Below are 25,353 nucleotides of genomic sequence, written 5' to 3'. Positions count from 1 at the left end.
CACAGAGCCCAAGGGGTCCATGGAGAGAGTGTCTGGGGGTGGGGGGCTGTCCATGAACTTGGAGGGGGAAAAATACCATCCTTATTTTCACTAACCTCTTACTGAAATTTAGCATTTCCTTCTATCATGCACGTAAGCAACAAATCACAGTAGTAGTAGCAGTACCCGTGACTTGGGTACCAATAAAAATCACAGACACTTCTGTACTGCATCAGAGTAGCCATATCTTGAAACACTGTTTACACTCATTCATCACCTCAAAATTACAATGCTTAATCTCCAGATCTTGTTGTTTAATATGTTACAAGGACCAATTCACAAAATAAATATTTTTATAATGATTCTATATAATTGATATCCTTTGTAATCCTAAATAATTTACTTTTTGTAGTTAAAAATATTCTTCTGGGACCCAGCCCCACGGCAGAATAGTAAAAGTTCTGTGAGCTCTACTTTGGCAGCTGGGTTGGGCAGTCTGGATCCCGGCTCAGACCTATTCCACTCACCAGCCACGCTGTGGGGGTGTCCCACATACAAAAAAAAAAAAAAAAAAATAGAGGACGATTGACACAGATGTTAGCTCAGGGCAAATTTCCCTCAGGAAAAAAATAATTCTTCTGAATAGGGGCCCACAGTCTTCATCAGACTGCCAAAAGGGGACCCTTGGCCAGACAGATGTCCTGCCTGGGCAACTGACTGTTGTGTGACATTGGGCTTGTGATTTCTCTCAGTGGCACAGTTATCCCTGCTTGGCTCAACCCACAGGGTTGTTAGGAGGAGCAAATTAATTCTTGGCTGGAAAAGGACTTTGGAAACTGTTGGCAGCTTCCCAATTTTGCCAAAAGCCAGAGCAGAGTGCTTTCTACCTCTCAGCTGAAACCCATGTCCCCAGAAGACCTTTCTCCCTTCCGCAGGGTTCCGCTCCTCCTCTTTACTCTCCATCTGATAAGGAGGCCATAAGGCACCTCCATCAGAGGATGTCATCCAGGCCCAGTTTGCAGAGATCCACAGCTCAGGGGAGGATTCTCTGGGGGATGATGGCAATTCCCTCCAGTTTTCATATTTGACCTTACAGTCACCTTTGAGGACACTACCCCGTCAAAACTCTTCCCTGCTCCTTCAGGTGGTCCCTCTGTGGCCACAGGCCTCATATTTCCCCTCTCACTGCCCTGTCCTGTGATTGTCTGACTCCACACCACACTGCGTGCTTCTAAAGACCCAGGTCTGACCCCTCTCAGAGGCTCCAGAACCCAAGTCAAGGGCATGGCACACGTCAGCATCTGAGGAGCTGGCCTAGAGAAGAAAAGGGACTTGAGGCACAGAGAGAGAAAGCAGGGACAGGGTAGAAGTAGGGCTTGAGCCCAGATCCCCTAAAGCCCATGATTTGTCCCCCACACACCCAAAGCAAGGGATGGAGGAACTGGGGAGTCCCAAGGCTCACATGAGCTATTTCCCACTCTACCCACTGCTGTGAAACATGCGGAGAGCTAAAGATTTCGTAATCTGGAGCTAGCCCCTGCCCATCTGTACAATGGGAGGCGTCAGTCAGTGACTCTCAAACCCTTTTAACCTGATGCATATAAGAAATTCACTTTACATCGTGATCTGGTCCACAATACATACATACATAGGTAACTGAAACAAACATTTTATGAAAGAATAGTTAGCTCTACTATTGGCAGTGCACTTTTCCTATTCCATTTATTTATTTATCCTTTTCAATGCCAGCTGTGATTCAATAACTGACTACATGGCCCACAGGTCCTTTTCAGCCCCAACATCCTGTGACTGGCTGAATGGGAATCCCTGACAGCTGTCTCTGGTCCTGGCTCAGCGTAACCGGGCCAAGCCGAGCGCCTGCCCGAGCTGGCGTTTCCCCCGCGCACCCTGAGAGGACAGACCCGCGGGCTCGACGGGCTTCCCACAGATGCTTCAGGCGCGGTCCTCGATGCCAGGGGAACACTGCCCGGTGACCTGCAAATAATCTCTGAGGATGGAGCGGTGTGCTGCCTCTGCTTCCCGGTGGGCGAGGTTACTACATCCGGGGCATCCACCAGCCCCCTTGTCCTAGGCCAGTGTAGCAGGAAGTGTGAGCAGAGGAGTGTAAACATGTTGGTGTATGAGCTAGCCGCGCAGGGAAAGGAAGAGGCAAGCAAGGAAGCCAGAGGACGAAGACATTTAAAAGTCCAGTGGAAAAGACGCAATGTGAGAGCCCCAAAAAGGGGAAGAGCTCGGGAACCGTCTAGTTCCAGGTTAAACCCCAGCAGGCTTCAGAGCCCGGACAAATGACTTTTCTCTGACCGGTGGCTCTCATTTATAAAGTGAGTTTGAACATCCCTGGTCCTCTGGATTGTCGTAAAGGGTAACTGAGGTCGTATATTCATCATGCCACACTGACTCTGCGCGCGGTCGCGGACCCGTCCCTTGGTTGTGTCCTGCGCTCGCCTGCAGCTGCCCCGGGCTTCGCAGCGTCCAGCACGGGGCCTGGCGGCAGGCGGGGCTCAGAGCGGGAGCGGCGTCCACCCCCTGTCTCTCCGAGCCCCGGCGCCCCAGCGCAGACGCCGGGCCCGTGGGAGGTGGGGGGACGCGGGCAGGGACGCGCCCGGCGGCTCCCTCCTCCCGGCTCCGCGGGCCGCCCCCTCCTGCCGCCCCGCCGCCCTTCTCCCTCTCTCCCCTTCCCCCGCCGCGTCCGGTCCGCGCGCCAGGCCGCCTCTGGGTCCCCGGGGACTCCAGGTCTCACCGTGGCGTCTCCGCGCCTCTCGCGGTGTCTTTCTCGGTCTCTGTGCGTCGATCTCTGTCTCTCTGTCCGTGTCTCTGTCTCTCCGGGCTCAGGTCTGTCTCGGTGCGCCCCTCGCTCACCCCGCCGCCCGTGCCCGTCTGGGGGCCCGAGGGGGCGGCGGCCCGGCGCGGACGCGATGAGCGGCGCCTGCACGAGCTACGTGAGCACCGAGCGGGAGGTGGTGCGCGGCTTCAGCTGCCCGCGGCCGGGGGGCGAGGCGGCCGCCGTCTTCTGCTGCGGCTTCCGCGACCACAAGTACTGCTGCGACGACCCGCACAGCTTCTTCCCCTACGAGCACAGCTACATGTGGTGGCTCAGGTACCGGCCCTGGCCCGAACCCCACCTGGAACCCAGCCCCCTCGCCCCACCCTCAGGCCCAGCCGCCTGCCGAACCCTCAGTCCTCACCCAGGTGCCCGTCCCAACGTCAGTACCAGCCCCCACGCAGCCCTTAGCCCCTCAGGCCCGATACTGAACTCCGCTCTCTCCCCACCACTACCCCGACTCCCCCTGCAACTGTTTCTCAGCTCCCTTCCCCCATCCTGACCCTCTCTCCATTGTTTGATCCAAGCTTGAACGTCCTCCTCCACCACCCTCATCCTCAACCCGACCCCAAATTACCTACCAACTCTCTCCCTAACAGCAAACTCCCATCTTCCAACGTTCACAGGAAACCCAAACTCCACCCTCATCCCAAGTGCCGGCAAGGTCCCTTCCCTGATGTCGACCCCAACCTGATCCCTGACTTGACTCACTCCCAAACGCTGATCCCAGCCCCAACCTCCCCCTCCATCCTCCTTGCAACTCCACCTCAGCACTTCTCTCCCACCCTGACTCTAAACATCGTCTAGGCCTACCTGCAAACCTCAGCCTCAAGCCTTAATCCTCGCCTGATGCTACACCCCAGCTCAACCCCAGCCTCCGCCCAGCCTCATATTTAGTCATTGTTTCAGCCGCTCCTTACATAGCACTTAGCATGTGACAGGCCTGGGGTGAGTGCTGGGGGTGTACACCACTCCCGAGCTAAGGCAGAAGACTTGGGGATCAGAGCTGCCTCCAAGTTCACCATGAGACAACAGCATAATGGCACGGCAGAAGCCAGCTCAGGCTATACTAATAGATATGTTATTTGGGTGAATCCCCACCCACAGGTCCTCAGTTTCCCTACTTGTTCAGGGAAGGAGGTGGTTAGGCCAGTGCTGACATTCCTGGAACCTAAGTGTGGGGCTGGGAGGGCAATAGATCTCAGTCTTTCTGGGTCTCCAAAGGCCTCATCCAGAAAATAGGACCTGATGCTGAGCCTGCTCTGGGAAGCAGACATCAGCAAAAGTGGGCTGGGCCGCCTTAGTAGACAGTGGTTTTCCTGTCCCTGGAGGTATGGGCCAGAGGCTGCGTGCCCTCTGGGTGGGAAAGAACTGTTCCTCACTAAAACCTCTCTGAGCCTCTGTCTTTTCATCTATCAAATGGGAGGATGATAAATCGTCGCTCTGATTTCTGACTAGGGCAAGGACCAAATGAGATAAAGAGGTGAAATCAACTTGACATATGCCACTGACAATTACAGATATTATCGCTTTTTCTAGACCGCTCAATCTATAATTCTAAGGGATTTTCAGATGGCCAGGTTTTCAAATCCTGCACATTTGGCTGCTATCTGTAATCTGCTATCCGTAACCCAGGGAATTATATTAATTTACTATTCTCTATTCATCCATATATTCATTCATTCATTATAGCCTCTGCGTTTTGCCAGGTGCTATGTTAGGCACTGGGGACACAGAAATCAATTATGCCCTGCCCCTGAGGAGCTCACAGAACGTTCAGAGAGATAGGACATGCACCTAAAGCTAACAGTGGACTATTTGTCGAAGACCCACTGTGTACTTAGCACTGAGCTGGGTGCTGAAATATGATAGCGCTGACCTCCCTTTGAGGTATAGAGACAGTGTGGAGTCTTGGGGCTGGGTAGAACCCTGTCCAAACCTTGGCTTTGTCACTTAATAGCTATGTGAATTTGGGCAAATTTTCCCCAAGTTGCTTTTTTCATCTTTAAAATAGCAGTAGTAATACCTGTCTCATGGAATTGTTGTGAGGATTAAATGAAATAGTGCATGTGAAAGTGACTAGTGCTTATAGTGGGTGCTCAGTAAAAGGGAGTTCCCTTTCCCTGGTTCATAGGTGGGGAAAGTGAAGCTCGGGGTATGAAAGTGAATTACCCAAGATCTTCTAGCAATGTCATAGCAGACTGAGATTTAAAGAACATTACTAGGACATCCAAGGGCCAGATGCATTCACACATTTGCAGCCCTGGCACCTCTGCTCTCCATTTTACAAATGAGAAAACTTGAAAGAGGTTAAGTTACTATCTGAGAGTGCCCCAGGGAGAGGAAGTGGCAGAGCTGGGACGAAAGCTCAGGCTCCTCTGCTCCCAACCCCGGTTACCCCTCAGCACCCAGCCGGGACCTCATCCCTCTGCCACCATCCCTTCCCTGTGTACCCCTTGTAGTCCTTCCCATTGCCTTGAACCCTTTTGATGTGTGGAGTGCTTTAGTGGCTCAGACAGTCAGGTAGTGGGTTAGATGGGGGATCTCTGACGTCACACTGCATGTCAGTGTGCTCCCATTCCAGACCCCAAGGGCAACTGAAAAGTTCTAGCTTCCAGGGCTGACTTTTCCTGAACTTGGACGTAACATGGTTCATAAACCTCACAGACAGTTGCAAACTGGAGGAGGGGAACCAAGGGTCCTCGGGACAGCTAGGTGATCAGTGTACTGAGACAGTCCTTCTGGCATGCTCCTATCAGAGCCCCAGCATTGCAGGGTGGAGGCCTTGTTTTGCTCTGGACTCCATTTGGCCCTTTTCATGAAAGCTGGCCCTTAAAAGCATAAAAATCTCCAGGTGGATGCTGTTTCCTTGTGCTCAAGGAGAATTGCTGTCTTTAAAAGCATATCTCAGGACGTGAAGACGCCCTGTGGAGAAGCAGCTGTTGCTATCACATGTCTGATCCACTTTCCAGACACCCTCTATCAGTAGTTGTGTTTTGGGTTTTTTTTACTGGGCTGTGAGCCAAAAGGCAGCAGCCTTGCTGGAGGGCAGAATTGGTGGTCAGGCGCTGTATCTACACATTCTGTTTAATCTTCATGGACATCTGGTGTGATAGGAACCTTTACGAATGAAGATTTTGAGGTGAAGGATTTTTCAGCTTATATGTGGAAGAACCAAGATTCAAACTTAGAAGTGCTTGACTCAAAAGCCCTAACAAATGTCAGGCTGCCTCTCCAATTCTTTCCTGGAGGTCACCGTGGGTTATTTATCTTTCAGAGTCACAGATCTGTGAGACCCTAGAGGCCTGTGGCTCTTCAACCCAACTTCCCACCTGGGGCAGGAATCTCTAACTTCACTGAAAGGTGTACTCATCCAGGTGTTCTGTGCAAACCTGTCCTCTTGAGGCAGTACCTTCACCATGGGACAATGCTGATCATTTACAGTTCATCTTATACTAAGCACAGATTTTCCCCGTTGGAGCCTCCCTTGTTGTTCCCAGCTCTATCCTTAGGGGCTGGTTCCTCTGTCTCCAGACACACTATCAGAGGCAGGGCCTGCTCCCTGACTGACCACTGATCTGGGACATATCCCCCCAGCTCTCTCACCCCCCTCCTCAAAGGACCCTACTTTTTGAGGGCGGTTTCCATCCAGGTGCCCATAGATGTCATTCGTAAAGGGTGGAGTCCCAATCTGAGCACAAGTCTTCCAGATGGCCTTATAAATAGTGAATATGTCTCAAAAAAGTAAATAATGTTTAAATAAAGTGCCTACAAGAACTAAAATGTACTACATGCTCAATGTGGAAAATGTGGAAAGGACAGGAGAGACAAAAAAGGAAAGAAATCTTGGGAGATCCAGTACCTTAACTTGGTTTCCCAGAAGACTCAGAGACAAGGATTTGAGGGCAAGTAGTTTATATGGAAAGTGATCCTAGAAAACACTGCCAGAGGGTGGGGAAGTGAGCGGGGAAGGGAAGGAGCTAACGATGGTATGTCACCAAGCAAGTCACCGCGAGGGCCCCTGGAGTTTAAACCTGCTGAACTCTGCCAGACAGTGTAGAACATAGGCCTGAGTCATCCCACCTGAGGGCCAGGGAGCTGAGTATTTGCGTGCCAACGTCTGTCTGTCAGTGGTTGTGCTGGTGGGAGAAGGGAGGCATTAACTTTCCCACACTTCTGACGTGCTCAGCGTGCAGACAGAGACTGCTCTAAGCCCGAGAAAGCCCTCAGACAAACAGATACAGTTGCTGGCATTTGAAACTCTGGCCAGAATATTCGACAATTATAAGACCCAAGGGAACACAGACAGGACATCCACAGCCTGCACTACACCCACAGACAGCCTGTTAGCATTTTGGTGTATTTCCCTCCAACCTTACATGTATATAGTTGTGTATATATTTATGTTTATTTTTATTTAAGTTGGGATTATCCTATATATTTAGTAGTGTGTCCTGCTCTTTTCACTTAACATTATCTCATCAGAATTTATCCTTGATCTTAAATGTTATTTGAAAACATGTTTTTATTGGCTCTATACTATTCCATGGCAGGGGCACCAATAATTTATTTAACCATGGGAAGACGAACTCTCCAAAGCTTTAAGGTGTCTCTGTTAAGTTTCAATTAGCTATTAGCTAGCTGGGAAATCAGCCGTCAGCTAGCTGGGAGCAAAATCCAGCAGAAATGGCAGGAGCAGAAGTCTGGGGCTGGGGTCGGGGAGAGGGAGGGCAGAAAAGCTGGAGAAGGAGCTGTAGGTGGAAGGGCACACAAATCCTGGTACTACGTCTCCCCTACTATTGGGAGAACATCTCACAAAGCCTGACACACGATAATCTGTACTAACTGCCTACTATGTGCCAGGGCTTATACAAGGTGAGGACAAAGCCGATTAAATGTGGTCTGAGTCTGCCTTGAGGAGCACACGAGGAATGTGTTGAACACCTACTGTGTGCCAAGAATATTACGTATATTATTCATCCTCTCCACTGCTTGTGAGGTGCTGTGTTTTGATCTTTCTTACTTTTCAGACAAAGAAGCCGAGGCTCAAAAGGTTCAATAACTTCATCAAGATCTCACAGAGTTAGTTACAGACCTGGTTCTTAACCCAAGCAGGTCTGGTTCCAAAGCCCTTTGCTCTTTCCCCACCACACTGGGCTGCCTGACCCAGTGGGAAGGGCAGAAGGCCCTGAGTCATGTGTCCTGGGTGGATTAGCCTGGCATGGGGGGAAGAAAGGGGAGAGAAAGATGACCAAGGAAAGCATTAGTGAGGAGGAGACAGTGAGATGGGCCTTCAGAGATCTTCAAACGTAAAGGGCCTTCAAAGGTAAAATCCCGGTGGAGAGATCATGTGAAACAGGAAAGATGGTGGCCCCCAAATGAGCCAGGAGGTAGTTGTCTGGAGACCAGGTGCCCAAGGCCTGACTTGGGGCAGAAGCAGTGAGGTTGGCGGGCGAGGGACCAGCGGCAGGGAGGTGCTCTAGACGAGGAGTCCACACGGGTGTGATGACCCACTGGAGGGTGGGTGGGAAGTTACCTTGAAGCTGGAAGGATAGCTGGTTTTTAGCTAAAGGCTACTATGTGTCTTGTTTTTAAGGAACGGCAGCATGGGGAGGGCTCTTTCAGATCCTCTCCCGCTTTCTAGGGTGGGAACAGGTTGAGGATAATAGGGAGGGAAGGAGAAGAGAAGAAAAGGAACACATAGTGAGTCCCAACTACCTGGTGGCACTGAGGCGTGTCATGTTATGTATGTGGTGAATACTTGTCATATAGTTGATGCTGTTTCCCATGGTTAGGCTCAGAAAGCCTGAGACAAGTAGAGACAGGACAAAAGTCAGAGCCGGCCAATTCCTGTGACACTTATAACACTTCTCATAGAACGCACTGCCTGCCCAGTCCCTCCCTGACGCTCCGCTCCTTATGGTCTCTCCCCAGCATTGGCGCTCTTGTGGGCCTGTCCATAGCAGCGGTCGTGCTCCTGGCCTTCATCGTCACTGTCTGTGTGCTTTGTTACCTGTTCATCAGCTCAAAGCCCCTCACGAAGTTGGACCCAGGTTTAAGTTTACAGACTACAGGTGAGAAAGAGGCCACGTGGTCTCCCTGTCTCCAGCGGGGCAGCACCTCACAGAGGGGATATTCAGAGATGGTGTCTGAGCGTTTGCCTGCGAGCGCCCCTGGGATGCTCAGAAGCCGTGGCACGTTTCTCAGGAGGTTCATGATCTGAACAGGCCCATCCCAAACTCGCATGTGCTTGGTGTTTATCAAAGTAATTTCACATAGTCAGCAGTCTATTTGTCACATAGAGATTAATCCAGTTTGTGGATTTTCTAAGAAAATATTTTAATTCTAGCCTTAGGGAATGGAAACTGATTTTAATATTACCCCAAACAAAATAGAATTAATAAGAAAAATTTGCTGCTCCCCAAACTCAGCTTATTCAGAAATTAAATACAGGTATTTTTCAAGAATCTGATGTTCTGGACTACCTCCTCCTTCACTGGCATGGGCCATCTGGAGCCTCTGAGGAGCCAGAAAAAGTGTTGCTTTCTCACAAGCCTTTATGGCGCATATTTTTACAACCTCTGCAACTTCTGTGAAAGATACAAGTCCCCACTGGCAAAAGACCTTTCCGTATTGGTCGACAACACTCCAGATGGGCATTATTATCTCCATTCTAGAGATGAGAGAATCAAGGCTGAGACACATTAGATGACTTACTTCAAGTGTCACAGCTAATCATTGTAGGGCTGAAATGCAGCCCATGTCTTTCGGCCTTGAGTCCTGCTCTTTCTTCTGCCCACCTCGCTGGGTCTGGGCCACGATATAATGAAGCACAAAGTTGTTTGATACCAAATGTAAGGAGGGTTTCAAGGAGAGTAGACTTGAATTAGTGTTGAGTTAGTGAAGGAGTTGGTTAAGGCAAAGTAGAGGAGAAAAGGCATTCCAGGAGAGGGTAAATAATGGGTAAAGGTGTGTGGGCGGGACTGAGTGAGACTTATGCAATGGCAGGGTCATTCACCCTGGGGCACCACCGGGATTAAGGCCAGGCCGGACAGGGGAGGAATTTAAGCTAAACAGAAGAAGCAAGGGTGGCAGACATCAGGGAGGGAGGGGGCGCAGGGTGAGTAGCAGCTAAGTTTCAGAAAAAGACAGAGAGGGCTTTTCCGTTTGTAAAAGATTAATTTTCCAACTTAACAACAAACTTGTGCAACAAACAACAGCACCAGAAGCTGATGACTATGAATAATCCTGCTGTGGCTGAGCGGTGGAAAGCAAGAGGGATGGCTTTTGGGGTGGAAGGATCCATCTGGCTCCCCTTGGAGTCAGGAAGGTCTGGAAGGCAATGGCAAGGGAATAGGGAAAAATCTGAGCATAGACCCAGCGTGGGGGAGACCAGAGACAGCCCGGGCTTCAGCTTTTATAGAGAAATCATAAAAGTTAATGAAAGGCATAAAAGAACCTATCTGGCGAGATATGGCTTGGATGTAAATAGGAAGGCTCAATATCATACACACATCAGTTCTTCCCAAATTAATCTATAAATAAAAATGCCAACAAAAGGTTTCATGGAATCTGTCAAATTAATTCTAAAATTAATCTAGAAAGTAAAGGTACAAGAGTGAACAAAACAATTTTGGCAAAGAAAGAAGAGGAGACTCATCAGATAACAGGACATTTTAAAGATACAAGAATTTGTCAGTGTGATATTGACACACAAATTAAAGGAATTGGGCAATGCAGTGGCCCTCAACTGAGTGCAAATTTGCTCCCCGGGGACATTTGGCAATGTCTGGAGGCATTTTTGATTGTCACAATTGGGGAAAGGGTGCTACTGGTATCTATTGCTAGAGGCTACGGATGCTGTTAAACATCCTACAAGACAGAGGACAGCACTCCACAGCAAAGGATTATCTGGCCCAAAATGTCAATAGTGCCAACGTTCAGAAAGCCTAGAATAGAAAGAAAGTCCAGAAAAAGACTAATTAAAATATAAGAATTTGAATAGGGGCCTTCCCGGTGGCACAGCGGTTAAGTTCACACATTCCGCTTCAGCGGCCCGGGGTTCGCCAGTTCAGATCCCGGGTGTAGACAAGGCACCGCTCATCAAGCCATGCTGCGGCAGGCAACCCCCATATAAAGTAGAGGAAGATGGGCACGGATGTTAGCTCAGGGCCACTCTTCCTCAGCAAAAAGAGGAGGATTGGCAGCAGATGTTAGCTCAGGGCTAATCGTCCTCCAAAAAAAAAAAAAAAGAATTTGAATAAAACATTTAATTTACAAAAATAAGGGAAAAATTGGCAAATTTGCCTACATCAAGTACAAGCAGACATTAAATACAAATAATACGAAAGATAACGTACATAAAGTTAAAAAACAAGAGACAGACTGCAAAGATATTATAAATATAAATGTAAATACATATATACAGTCAGTTCTCATTATTCAGAGTTTCCATCTTTGGGAATTTGCCTACTTGCTAAAATGGATTTGTAACCTCAAAATCAATACTCGCAGTGCTTTTGAGGTCATTTGTGGATGTGGACATGCACAGAGCAGCAAAGACTTTGAGTTGCCCCGTCACACGCATTCCCAGCTGACGCTGAACAAGGCCACGCCCTGCCTTCCTGTTTCAGCTCTCATACTGTAAACAAGTGTCCTTTTCGCAGTATATTTGGTGCCAAGTTTTCTGCATTCTTGTGATTTTTGTTGATTTCGCTGTTTAAAATGGCCCCCGACTGTAATGCTGAAGTGTATCTAGTGTCCTAAGCACAAGAAGGCTGTGGCGTGACTTGTGGAGAAAATACATGTGTTAGATAAACTTTGTCCAGGTGGAAGTTATAGTGCTGTTGGCAGTGGGTTCAACGTTAATGAATCAACAGTACATACTAAGTAAGACGTCTTTAAACAGAAACACAAAACAAAGTTATGTATTGATCACTTGACAAAAATTTGACCAGAAGCTCATGGGAACCTACTCTTGTATTTCCTCAAAGAGCAGTGATTCAGTATTCACTAATTCAGTGTTTGCAGTGACTTTATAGAACATAACTACTGTGAATAATGAGAGTCAACTGCATATAAAATAGAGACAGAATTGATATCTAGAATATATAAGCACACCTTTAAACAATGGGAAAATGTAAACCACAAAAAAAGGAATGCACATGAAAAGATACTCAACCTTACTAATAATCAGGAGAATGCAATTTAAGAATGACACACTTTTTTTGGGCAAAAGTCCAAAAATATTAATGGTGAGAAGGTTGGGGGGAATGGATACTCTCATACACGACTGGTAAGAGTATAAATTGATATAACCACTTGGCAATGTCTATTTAAAAGTGTGTACACCCTATAACTCAGTACAGTAGTCCCCCCTTATCCACAGGGCGTATGTTCCAAGACCCCCAGTGGATGCCTGAAACCACAGATAGGACTGAATCCTATATATACTATGTTTTTCTCATACATATATACCTATGATAAATTTTAACTTATAAATTAGGCACAGTAAGAGATTAACATCAATAATTAATAATAAAATAGAACAATTATAATAATATACAGTAGGGGCCGGCCCCGTGGCCAAGTGGTTAAATTCTCATGCTCTGCTTCAGCGGCCCAGGGTTTCACCAGTTCGAATCCTGGGCACGGACATGGCACCGCTCATCAAGCCATGCTGAGGCATCATCCCACATGCCACAACTAGAAGGACCCACAACTAAAAATACACAACTATGTGCCAGGGGGGCTTTGGGGAGAAAAAGAAAAAAAATAAAATCTTAAAAAAAATTCTATAATAATGTACTGTAATAAAATTTACCTTAGATCTTAGCAACCTCAGCACATTCTTTCCTTATTAAGTGGAGAACTTTCACCCTTTCACTTAGAAGAAGCACTTTATGGCTTCTGTTTGGCATATCTGAATTGCCAGTATCACTACTCTTGCACTTTGGGGCCATTGTTAAGTAAAATAAGGGTGACTTGAACACAAGCACTGCGATACCAGCACAATTGATCTGATAATCAAGATAGCTACTAAGTGACTAACAGGTGGGTAGTGTATACAGTGTGGATCCGCTGGAAAAGGAAGGATTCACAGCCCGCGTGGGGCAGTGAGAAATTTCATCACATTACTCAGAATGGTGTGCAATTTAAAACCTATGAATTGCTTATTTCTGGAATTTTCCATTTAATATTTTCATACTGTGGTTGACCATGGGTAGCCAGAATAATGGAAAGTGAAACAGCAGATAAAGGGGACCTGTAATCCCACTTCTAATCATCTGACTTAGAGAAATAGTTGCACTAGAACAGGACTTATAAAGCTGGATATCATGATAGCTTGTCATATTGGAAACAGACTAGATGTCCATCAGTAGAGGAATAGTGAAAGATGATAGAGCAGTTAAAAGGAATGAACTAGTTCTAACAGACCACCTCCTCTGCTCCTCACAATGACTAGGCAGTATAGCTCTCATTACTATCCATTTTACACGAGGAAACTGAGGCCCAAAGTCATCTAGTGAGTGAGTGGCAGAGCAGACTCAACCTCCACTTCCTTCCACCTCTTATCCCTGTGGTGTGAACACGAAGTCCCTACTATGTGCCAGACACTGTTTGAGACTTCTCATGCACTGGCTCACCTAATTTTCCCAACTACCCCAGTGAGGTAGGTGCTATTGTCATCCATTGTACAGAAGTGAAAACCAGGTCTCAGAGGTTAGATGACTTGCCCAAGGGATCACAGCTTGTAAATTGTGGAGCTGGAATTCAAATACGGCTGCCTTCCTGCCTCCAAAGTCCTACTCTTTCTATGTCACAAGGCTGGGTTTGTGGGGTGCTCCTGCTTGTGTCCTGCTCCCTCGTCTCTCCCCACCCTACACCCCACAGCCTTTCTGACTCAAAGAGAATACAGCTCACCCCCTGGCCCGGTGAATGAAAGCCGCCCTGCGCCTCTTCACTGCCAGCCACCAGCTGTATTCTTCAGTTGCCAGGGTGTGAGACAGCTTGTGATCTTGCCTTTTGCTTCTTATCTTTAAGATGGAATATGCATTTCCTGACCTTTTACTAATGATGGCTTTTGGCTCTCTCTGCCTTTTGCCCAAACTCAGCTCGCAGTTCCTCCCCTTCTTCCTTTAGTGCTGTCCTCTCCTTTTTCTGACCCCATGGCATCAACCCAGGAGCCCCTTGTCCCTCCTTCTACATCTGAGACAGTTACAGGCCCACTATCCTACGTTCATCAGAGCTTTGCCCTTTGCAGACTTCTATTTCTGTTTGCTGTCTTCCCCTTCAGTAGGACATGTAGAGACCATTAGCCCCATTCTACAGCAGAGGAAACTAAGGCTCAGCCAAGGGAAGTGAACCGGCCAAGTCCACACAGCTGGCCAGCACATGTTGCTGGGATGTCAACCGCCATCTCCCAGACTCTAAAGCCCTTCACTGCCCTTCACCTTGGGGTCCTGACATCTGACTGTGGGCGCAGGGGCGGGTTGGGGAGTGCCTTGGCAAAAGCAGAGTGGAAGTGGAACAGTTTCTGAAAACAGGGTCCTTCTGCTGCCCAGGCGTTCTATATTGTCCCATCACCCCCACCCCCACCCCATCCCCCAAACTTGGGATGCAACAAAGACCGTAACTGTCTTACTCTGGTACTTTGTGAGGAACTAGCTTGATCAGAGTGTGACCGAGCCCCTACTGTTATGCCAGGTGCTGTGCTAAGGACTTTAAACACCTCACCCCATTTAACCTGCTCAATGACTCTGCCAGTGGTTATTATCAACCCTATTTTGTAGATAAGGTGAGTGAGGTAAGTGTGGAGGTGAATTCCAACCTATGTACATTTAATGAGAGAGCAAAAAATGGAAGGAAAAAGATAGACAAGAGTTCGGTTCTCATTCTCCTCTGAAAGATGTTGGTAGGGAGATCATTAATCAGACATTCTCATCGACTCAGAGGGCTCCTAGAAATCAAGTCCAATGCTCTCACTGTGCAGATGGGCAGTTGAGGCCCGGAAAGGGACAGTCATGTGCCCAAGGTCACTGAGCCAACTGGTGGCCAAGCCTTTGGCTCCTGGGCCAGGAGTCTTTCCCTGCAGCAGCCCCTCTCACCTTCCAAAGAGGGTTCAGTTGCCCCAGAGCCCACTGTTCTTTCATTAACCGCAGTTGGTGGAGTGGGAGCTCTGAACCAAACGAACCTCAGCGATGAGTTCGTCTTGACTCATCTCCAGGCAGGAGAGAATCTGAGAACTTTCCTGGCTGGTCACCACAGGCCAGTCCCAAGTTCAGGGTTGAGGAGCCCAGGCAATGAGGGGAGTCACCACAGAGGTCCTTGGAGAAAGGTTGGAAGGCACAACCCTGGGCTGGGATGTCAGCAAACTGGGCTCTAATCCTGGCTTTGTCACTTGCATTGTGGGGCCTTAAACAAGTCACTTCTCTCTTGGCCTCAATTTACTCTGTAAAATGCATACAATAATACCTACTAAAAAAGTGGTAAAAACTAGAAGCGGTGCTTACATAGGAACTAATTAGTCTCTGACACATGGTAGGCTTTTAACAATTAGTAGCTCTCTCTTTTTTTTTTTTTTTTTTGAGGAAGCTTAGCCCTGAGCTAACTGCTGCCAATCCTCCTCTTTTTGCTGAGGAAGACTGGCCCTGAGCTAACATCCGTGCCCATCTTCCTCCACTTTATATGTGGGACACCTACCACAGCATGGCGTGCCAAGCAGTGGCATGTCTGCACCTGGAATCCGAACCGGCGAACCCCGGGCTGTCAAAGCGGGACGTGCACACTTAATCACCGTGCCACCAGGCGGGCCCAGTAGCTCTCATTTTAATTATTATTAGGCACTTAGATTTTTACATGTTAGTTTCCTCAAAGAGTCTGTTAATATCAAAGATTAATGTTAATGTCAAAGATAGGAACTATGCCTTAAACCCCTTTGTGTCCCCAGGACCCAGCATAGTTCCTGCCCACACTAAGGGAATGCCTGCTCTGTGGAAAGAGTCCAAGTTTTGGGATCAAGCAGAATGGAAAGAGAATCCTGGATCCAATACTTAATAGCTGTGTCAATGTTGACCTTCTCTGTCTGGGCCTCAGTTGCTTATCTGTAAAATGGAATAATAGTACCCACCTCAGAGAGTTGTGAGGAGAATCAGATAAGATTGTTGTACCAGCACATTTTAGCCAAACAGGAATCTTATCGTAATTTGAAGATCGAACTTGACATATTTGCCTTTAGGCTTCCTGCTCTCCCAAGTGCCTCTTGGCTAGCAGCTTTTCAAAGACGGGACCCCACAGGTTTCAGGCACCACTGCGGGACTTCAATAAGTCCGTATTAGTCAAAGGAAGAGACAGAAACGTGTAATCGAGAGTGGGACCACTGCCTGTTCTGCTGGCTTCCCCGGAAGGCTAGGATTGTGGAGTTGAAGGGCCTAGGCTACACGTTTCAGGGAAGCTCTAGGATCTGGGAAAGAGTCATGTAAACAAGACAGGGTGGGTCCACAAGCTCAGTATGAACCAGCATTGTGACGTGTCTGCCCAAAATAAAGGTGAGTAGAATCTCAGGTTGCATTAACAGATATATAGGATCTGGAAGCAAGAGAGTGATAGTCCTTCTTTACTCCCAGCTGGATAGAACACACCAGCCACCACATCTCAGAGGTAACTTTTTGGCATCCACAGCACAGGTTCCCAATGTTGAGTGCCTGTCACCTGAGGGTCCCCAAATATAGCAGTTAGGATTCTTGAGCAATTTCCAATATTTCAAAGGTTTTACTGGGACCAGGTATCTTTCTTTCTTTCTTTTTTATTGCAGTAACATTGGATTATAACATTATATAAATTTCAGGTGTACATCATTATATTTTGATTCCTGTGTAGATTACATCATGTTCACCATCCAAGGGACCACGTTTCTTTGCTTTGATCTAGACTCATGTTAGTTCAAGGGGGTAATTAGCATGGGCTCTCTCCTGCTAATCAGAGCTCTTTGATTAATACAAAATGGAAAAAAAATAGTACTTAATAAATGCAGTTCATTATATAGACAGAATCCTTTAAAACTTGGAATTCAAGAGAAAATAAATAGAAAAATGAGGCCAGCCCTACTTTCTACCCCATTTTATAGAATTTTAGAGAATGAGATCCAGAGAAGAGAATGGGTTAGCCCAAAGTAGCACAATGATTTAATATCAGAATGAGGATTTGAGCCATGGTTTTATAGCTTCTAGAAGGCTAACGGTTTTCCCCAGAGCCCTGACTACCTGCTGCTCAGAGCCCCACAATTTAAGAGGGACTTTGACCAATCAGAACGTGATCAGAGGCAGGTGACCAGCTCAGTGTGCAAACCAGGTCATGTGAGTATCAAGTTGAAGAGCTGGGGACATTTGGCCTTGAGCAAAGGATTCTCAGGGCTCACAGCCTAGGGCCTCAGATCTCTACAAGGCTGTCCTGGGGAATGAGGAGACATTTTGTGCGAAGCCAGAGAACAGCACTGGGATCAGTGGTGGAAGCCATAGGGAGGCAGGTGTTGACTCAATAAAGGTAGACCTCTCTTAGGATAAGATTTGAAATGCTCTTATAAAGAGCACCCTCATCACTCTGGGCTGTGTTTGGTTCATCAGTTTGTAATTCTTGGTTTAGGAAAAAAAAAAAAGAGCACCCCCAAGCCTGGAAGGTAACCAGGAAAAGGCCAAATGTAGGATTCACCTAAGGAGATTCTTGCACTGAATAGAAGGTTGAAATAAACCTCTGTACCCAATGGAATGCCTTAAAATGCAAGCTTAAATGACAAAGGATTCCCAGGAATCTACAAAACACACACACACAGACCCACAAAACAACTTCCTGGAACCAATAGGTGCATTTAGTAAGGTCATAACTGATGCAGGGTCGGTGAGCCAAGGAGTCGAAAGAAAGATTTCTTGGACTCTCAAGATCTGGCAGTGGTGCTCTTTTATTTAGAGAATAGCATGGAATAGCGTGGGGACAGGACCCATGGGCAGGCAGAGCTGCTGCCGGCATGTTGCTGCTGCCGCTTCTGCTGCAAAAATGAGTGGAGAGTAAGGCTAATTTTAAGGCATAGGTATGTGAGCCATCTCTTTACAAGACAAAGGAAAGAACATGTAAAAAAGTTAAAATGGTATCAGTCCAGGTGGGATCTGGCCATTGGGTGGTCCCACAACTTTTAGATAAGAATCAAATAGGATTAAGTAAAGGCCAGAAGCCACCACCCTAAATCAGTTACATGAGGTTGCCAGACAGTAACCAACTTAAGTTCTTGCCTTTGGCATTGATTAAGAGTTTCTAGAGATAAGGTCATCTCCCCTCTTCCTGGCACAGAGAGGGAGGCATCCCCACAGATGGGGGTTCCCCCACAAATGCAAATGCCTCCCAACAAAGGGCAAGCAAGATCTGCTCCTCGGAGCCTGCTTCTCATCTCCAGTTTTAAAAGTAACCAGCCTAAAATCCTCATCAATAACATGTAAGGTCAGAACCAAACATCAACTGTGTTCATATATATTAGCAACAAACAATTGGAGACCAAATTAAAAACACATTAATACCATTTATAGTCACTCCAAAGAAAGTGAAATACTTAAGTATAAAACTAACAAAACATGTAAAGGATCTGTATGATAAAAACTACGAAATGTGGATGAAGGAAATCAAAGAAGACCTAAATAAATGGAGAGACATACCACGTTCATGAATTGGAAGACTCGACACAGTAAAGATGAAAACTGCAGCAGACCCAGTATACATAGACAAACTGACTCTGAGATTTATAAGGAAAGATAAGAGAACTAGAATAGCTAAAACAATATTGAAAAAGAATAATGAAGTTGGAGGAAATCACATTACTTGATTTTTAAGACTTACTATGTAGCAACAGTAACGAGGACAGTGTGATATTGGAGGAGGGACCGAAACATGTACCAAGATGGAGGCCAGAAGTAGACCCACACTGTAAGTATGTCCAACAGATTTTTGTCAAAGGTGCAAAAGCAATTCAATGGGGTAAGAATAGTCTTTTCAATAAATGATGTTGGAACAACTAGACTTACATAAGTAAAAAAATAAACCTTTACCTAAACCTCACACCTTAGACAAAAATTAACTCACAATAAATCATAGACCCAAATGTAAACTATAAAACTTTTAGAAGAAAACAGGGGAAAATCTTCACGACCTGGAGGTAGGCAAAGAATTGTTAGACATTCACAAAAGCTCAACTCATTAAAAAAAAAAAAATACATTGGTCATTAGTCTTCATCAAAATTCAAAATTTTTGTGCTGCTGAAGACTCTATTATTAAGAGGATGAAAAGACAAGCCCCATACTGGGCTTAATAATATTCACATATCCGACAAAGGACTTTTACCCAGAATATATAAAGAATCCCCTAAACTCAACATTAAGAAAGCAGACAGGGAGGGGCTGGCCCCGTGGCTGAGTGGTTAAGTTCGCGCGCTCCGCTGCAGAGGGTCCAGTGTTTCGTTGGTTGAAATCCTGGCGTGGACATGGCACTGCTCATCAAATCACGCTGAGGCAGCGTCCCACATGCCACAACTAGTAGGACCCACAATGAAGAATATACAACTATGTACCAGGGGGCTTTGGGGAGAAAAAGGAAAAAAAAAAAAGAAAGCAAAACAGAGGCCAGCCGCATGGCCGAGTGGTTCAGTTTGCACGCTCTGCTTCAGCAGCCAAGGGTTTCGCTGGTTGGGATCCTGGTTGTGGACCTAGCACTGCTCATCAGGCCATGCTGAGGCGGCGTCCCACATAGCAGAACTAGGAGAACCTACAACTAGAATATACAACTATGTACTGGGGGGCTTTGGGGAGAAGAAGGAGAAATTAAAAAAAAAGAAAACAAACAAGCCCATTAGAAACACAATAGGAATTTATTCTTTCACAGCTCTGGGGGCCAGAAGTTCCCAGTCAGTTTTGCTGGGCCGAATCAAAGGCTTCAGGGAGGATCTGTTCTCCTTTGCTTGTAACTGTAGCACACCGATCTCTCCCTCTGTCTTCACATCATCTGTGTGTGTCCGATTCCCTCTGCCTTTCTCAAGAGCACTTGTGATGGCATTTAGGGTCCCCTCAGATAATTCAGGATGATCTCCTCATCTCAAAACCCTTAATCACATCTGCAAAAACTTTACCATATAAGGTAACATTCACAGGTTCCAGAGATTAAGACCTGATATGTTTGGGGGCCACCGTTCAGCCCACTAAACAGCAATCACACTCCTAGGTATCTAGCCTAGAGAAATGAAAATGTAAGTCTGCACAAAAACCTATACACAACCTCTCATAGCAGCTTTATTTGTAATAGGCAAAAACTGGAAACAGCCCAAATGTCCTTCAGTGGGCAAGTAGTACAACCATATAGTGGAACATGTGCAGCCATAAAAAGGAACAACTCTTGATACACACAACTTGAATGGATCTTAAGGGTATTATGCAGAGTGAAAAAGCCAATCTTGGGGGCTAGCCCAGTGGTGTAGTGGTTAAGTTCACATGCTCTGCTTCAGTGGCCCGGGGTTCACGGGTTCAGATCCTGGGTGCGGATATACACACCGCTTGTCGAGCCATGCTGTGGCAGTGTCCCACATGCAAAACAGAGGAAGGTGGCACAGATGTTAGCTCAGCGACAATCTTCCTCAAGCAAAAAGAGGAAGACTGGCAACTTATGTTAGCTCAGGGCCAATCTTCCTCACCAAAAAAAGAAAAAGAAAAAGAAAAAGCCAATCTTGAAAGATTGTATACTATATAATTCCGTTTACATAACACTTCTGAAATTACAAAATTATAGTAATGGGAAACAGGTTAGTGGTTACCTAGAGAGGTTTAAGAGGAAGGTCTGATTATAAAGGGGTAGCATAAGGAAGTATTTTTGTGGTGATGGAACAGTTCTTTATCCTGATTGTGGCAGTGGTTATATAAATCTACACGTGATAAATTTTCATAGTATTATACACCAAAAAGAAGTGCACATAAAACATGGTAAAATTGAATAGGATCTGTAGTTTAGTTGATAGTATTAAATTGATGTCAGTCTCCTAGTTTTGAAATTGTTCTATGGTTATGGAAGCTGTCATCAGTGGAGAAAGCTAGATGAAGCATACATTGGAATTCTGTACTGTTTTTGTAACTTCTTGTGAGTCTTAAATTGTTTAAAAATAGAAAGCTCCAAACAAAAAAGGAAATTTATTGACTGTAGGTGAGAAGTCCAAAAGGAGGGTGGGCTTCAGGCATGGTTTGAACAGAAGTCCACAATGTCTTCAGGCCTGTGGCTCCATCCTCTGAGATTCTCTCAGCTCTATTTTGTGTTGGCTTTCTCCTCAGACTGACTTCTCTCATGGTAGTAAGTTGGCTGCCAGCAGTCCCTGGGACTAGGTGCTCTTTGTTCCCTTCTAGTCAGGAGAAGAAAGAGGCAGCTATCTCTTCCTTTAACCAGAAAAAAAAAAGGCCTGAGCTCTGCTCTCACTGGACCACCTTAGGGCATGTTTCACCACTAAACTAGTCAGTGTGCCCAGGGAAATGCTATGCACTGATTGCCCATCCATGTGGTAAAGGAATGGGATTGCCCAATTGGCTCACATCAATCAGGCCCAACTCCTAGAGCTGGGGTGGGGCCAATCTCCCCTAAATAGAACTTTTATCACCAGGTGGGAAGAGGTGGGGTGGATGTTGGGTACCAACTCCAATGTCCAGTACAACTACCTTCTTGAAATTCACTCTTGCCTTGGTTTCAGATGCACCATTCTTCCTGGATAGCCTCTATCAATAGGTCTTAAAGCATAGGAGTTTTCTAGACAGAGGTATAAAATGTCATTCCAGGCAGAAGAAACAGCACAAGGCGACACCCAGAGATGTGAAGGAAACAATGAAAATTTTGGTGTGGCAAAGCAAAGAGTTCTTGAGGGAAGAGTGGTTAGTAACAAAGCTGAAGAGAAGGGATGGGACCAGGACACAAAGAGCCTTGAATGCCACCTCAAGGATCACAGGTAATGGGAAGACGTTGAAGGCTTTTAAGAAAGAACAGTACATGAACTCAACCTTAGAAAGATCTCTCTGGCTACAGCCTGGAGGATGGACTGAAAGGGGCCCGACTGGAAGCTGTTCCAGTGGTCTGGGCAGAAGAAAATGAAAGCCTTACCTAAGGTGGTGGCCTTGAGCGTGTCTGAGAGAAATGGGTGGATATGGCAGATGGTGGTTTGGTGGCATCAGCAGGACCTGCTGAATTGCTTGGCTTTGTGAAGGGGTTGAGGAGAAGGGTGAGAGATGCTCACATTCCTTGAGCTTGAACACTTGATATACTTTTTATCTGAAAGGCAGGAATGCTCAATTGTGCCACATGCTCCTGATAAGTCAAGGGACATAAGGATTTATGTGACCGTGGGATTTAGTGACAAAACATTGTAAGTATGTTGGGGGCAGAAACCAAGTAACCTGCAACAGAATAAGTCATGAATGGGAAGTGAGGAATAATAAAGCCAAGTGAGCTTCCTTTTAAGCTCAGATATAAGAGGAGGATAAAGCAGTAGATGAAGAGAGTCATGGCATCTATTCTTAAAGCAGAGAAAAAGGTACGTTTTTAAGTTTCCAGCACTTCTCTGCATACTAGCCATGCAGTAAGCCTTTATCCTCGTCTATGAAATGAGTTTTTAACAGTACCGACCTCATAGGTCTATGGTCAAGGTGCAGTCTTCATCTCTCCTAACAATTGTTTATTGTGCTTCTTCTCCACTCAACTTTAAGTTCATGAGAAGCATTCACAGTTCCTAGTGCATGATGTGGCATATCGTTAATAAATGTTTGTTAAACGAATGATGCATTTAAGACTCTGAGCACAGTCCTGCCCAAGGTAAGCACTCAGGGAAGTCAGCCAGGGCTTGTGTCCTGGTGGGGAGGAAGGGGCTACAGGAGGAAGCCCCATGTCCCCAGCTTGCTGTTTTCCAGACGCCGAGGAGGTGCCCCCTGATCGCCAAGGTGGGAACATGGGCGGTTCGGTGGAGGTGGCAGGAGTGAGCCCTCTGGGGAAGAGTCACCCTTTTCTGAACCCACGGCTGGACTGCAACACGGACCCCAAACGCCTCCTCCAACACTGCTTCATGGCCACAGTGACTGCCAGTGACATTCCAGGCAGCCCTGAAGAGGCCCCTGTCCCTAATCTAGACCCACGTGGACCAGCCCCATAAACAGCCAATAAATGTCTCTCCACCACCCTCTTCTGGAGTCTCTTTTCGGTGAAAAGTGTGGGTGGGGATGATCAAAGGGACTTTGGAGCCTAGTGGGATAAATGAGAGCTTTTCCCAACAAACCCAAACCTGTGGGCCCAGCTATACTGCTTTGCCTGGCCTACTGTGGGCCAAAGGAAGTTTCGACATGGGTCGCAGGTAAAATGGCCAGTAACAACTCCATGCAATCAGGGAGAAGCCTGGGACCTGTGGAGGCTCAGGAGCCCCTCACCTAACCTGGGGAGTCAGAGAACTCTGACTTGGTCTTCCTGCCACAGAGCTAGTGTACTTAGGCTACCTGGGCTGGTGACCAGGACCCGGAGGCAGGAGACTCCTGCCTCTCCTGGAGCCAGCCCCTTGCCAAGGAACAGAATGAGAGGGAGTGTAGAGTACCCAGGACCCAGCTGTGTCTCATACCATTCAGTTCCTTAGGTGGATGGAAGAGCGACTGAACGAGTGAGGGAGTGAATGGTTGGCAGACCCAACACAGGCTCTAGTGTGGACTCGGCCACTTCCTGACCCTGTGTGGCCTTGATAAAGTCCCTTAGTCTCCCTGAGCCTCAGTTCCCTTGCTGGGTTTTGGCGAGTGTTCAATGAGATGATGGATATGAAGCCCCTTCATAAACATGAAAGTGCTACAAAGACTTTTTCAACATTACCGATGGGTGTTTTTCAAAAACGTGGTAAGAGCTGGGACTCTGGAGCCAAATGCCTGGTTAATCCTCTCCCTGCCCTCACCTGCTAGGTAACACTCATGCCTCCATCCTCTCATCCAAACAAGCAGCTATAATAGTAGGACCTACCTCGTAGGGTTTTGGAGAGGATTAAATTACTGCGTCCATGCAAAGTACTTAGGACAGTGTTGGCAAATGGAAAGCACCCTGTGTTGGCTATTATTGTTGTTTTATTTTTTATTATTAAGCTGACAGCAAAGGAATCTTAGGGCAGGATGCTGACTGCCACTCCTGTCCCCTGGCTGCTCTCCTCACCCTCACTTTGGCAGTGGCTTTAGGCTTTGCCTTAGGAGGGCAAGGCAAGAATCTGGGAGACTCAGTAAGCACTGAAAGCAGTTCTTGACATTTCTGACAGTGACATGACCTGCTGCTGGATTTGGCGACAGCGAAGTGGTCACTCAGGTATGTGTGCATGGGGCCTGAGCTGGCCAAGGGCACAGGATGCGGTGGCAAGGCAGGGTGTCACCTACAGAAGTGCCCTGGGCTGGAAGTCGAGAGACTTCACTTTGAGTCTTGCTTTATTTGTTGTCTCGTGTGCACATGTGTGCATGTGTGTGTCTTTTATTTTCAGCACTCGAAACCCAGCACCTTTGCCCACTTATTGTACATTCAATGGTGTCTATTCTGTGCAAGGACCTGTGCAGTTAACCAGAAACAACAGGGAATCAACCACAGCTGCTGCCCTCAGGGAGTTCATATGGAGGGTGAGGCAGGTGCACCAAAGGGCAGCGGGCCCAGTGGGGCCCTTCACGCAGCCGGAGGGAGGAGTACATGATGTCTGAGCTGAATCATCAAAGATGAGTCAAGGTTTCCAGGGGAGACAAGGTTAGAAGACATTATGGTCAGAGAACAACCTGTTGAAAAACAGTGTGAGAACCCAGCACAGCCCAGGAACTGCAAGTTACTTATCGTGGAGAGGGCTCAGGGCGTTTGTGGGTATGGGTGTGGGTGTGGGTGTGGGTGTGTGGCAGGAGTGGTGATAAGTGAGAGGGATAGTCACTGACGCTCTGTGTGACCTTTCATGGAACTGATCTCGTCTCTTTCCTTGGTATCCCCATCAGTAAAATTCAATTTTTCTCTGAACTCTTTCTGCACTGGGCCTTCCAGGAGGTTATGAGAAAGAATCCGACACTGCCCTTGCCTTTAGGCTGCTCAGGGTCTGAGAGCGGGAGGTGATCTGTTGCTCATCCATGGCCCGAGGCAGAGGCTCTGAGACCAGCCTGCACAGAATCAGCGGGAGGGCTTGTGAAAACGCAGATTGCCGGGCCCCCTCTCGGCCCTCCGCGGAGCGTCTGATTGCGTGAGTCTGGAGTAAGTCCCAGAAAGTGCATCTTTAACTAGTTCCAGGTGATGCCAATGCTGCTGGTCTGGGACCACCCTCTGAGCATGACCCGCCAGGAAGAACAAAGAGGACTCAGAGCTGGGGAGGTTAAGAGGAGACCTCACACTGAGCAAGGCCCTGAAGACCTGGTAGGACTTCCCCAGCAGGAGCCTGTGGGGATGGGGTGGGGATAGGTGGAAAATAGGCTGTGTGCTGCCTTTGCTGACCTGCACG

The 25,353-nt window shown here is 47.2% G+C and overlaps 1 protein-coding gene across 3 annotated transcripts; it reads left to right on the top strand.

The window, feature by feature from the left end:
- Positions 1-1,145: 1,145 nt before the first annotated feature.
- On the top strand, positions 1,146-23,044 carry SHISAL2A (shisa like 2A). Of its 3 annotated transcripts, none has more exons than XR_006888514.1 (3): positions 1,146-2,321; positions 8,756-8,895; positions 21,665-22,911. XR_006888514.1 is itself a non-coding variant. In XM_046660446.1 (3 exons), exons 1-3 carry the CDS (start codon positions 2,916-2,918, stop codon positions 23,023-23,025), a joined length of 576 nt encoding a protein of 191 aa, XP_046516402.1. In that variant the 5' UTR covers positions 2,341-2,915; the 3' UTR covers positions 23,026-23,044. The 3 variants fall into 3 exon arrangements, 2 of the variants coding, with proteins under 2 accessions (XP_046516402.1, XP_046516403.1); XM_046660446.1 differs by lacking the exon at positions 1,146-2,321 and adding an exon at positions 2,341-3,097 and having other exon boundaries at positions 22,772-23,044; XM_046660447.1 differs by lacking the exon at positions 1,146-2,321 and adding an exon at positions 2,348-3,097 and having other exon boundaries at positions 22,787-23,044.
- Positions 23,045-25,353: the final 2,309 nt, after the last annotated feature.

The sequence above is a fragment of the Equus quagga genome, chromosome 5 (genome assembly GCF_021613505.1).
Source record: "Equus quagga isolate Etosha38 chromosome 5, UCLA_HA_Equagga_1.0, whole genome shotgun sequence".
Lineage (NCBI taxonomy): Eukaryota > Metazoa > Chordata > Mammalia > Perissodactyla > Equidae > Equus > Equus quagga.
The sequence above is the reverse complement of the archived record's forward strand: the minus strand, read 5'-3'. Positions and strand labels throughout refer to the sequence as shown.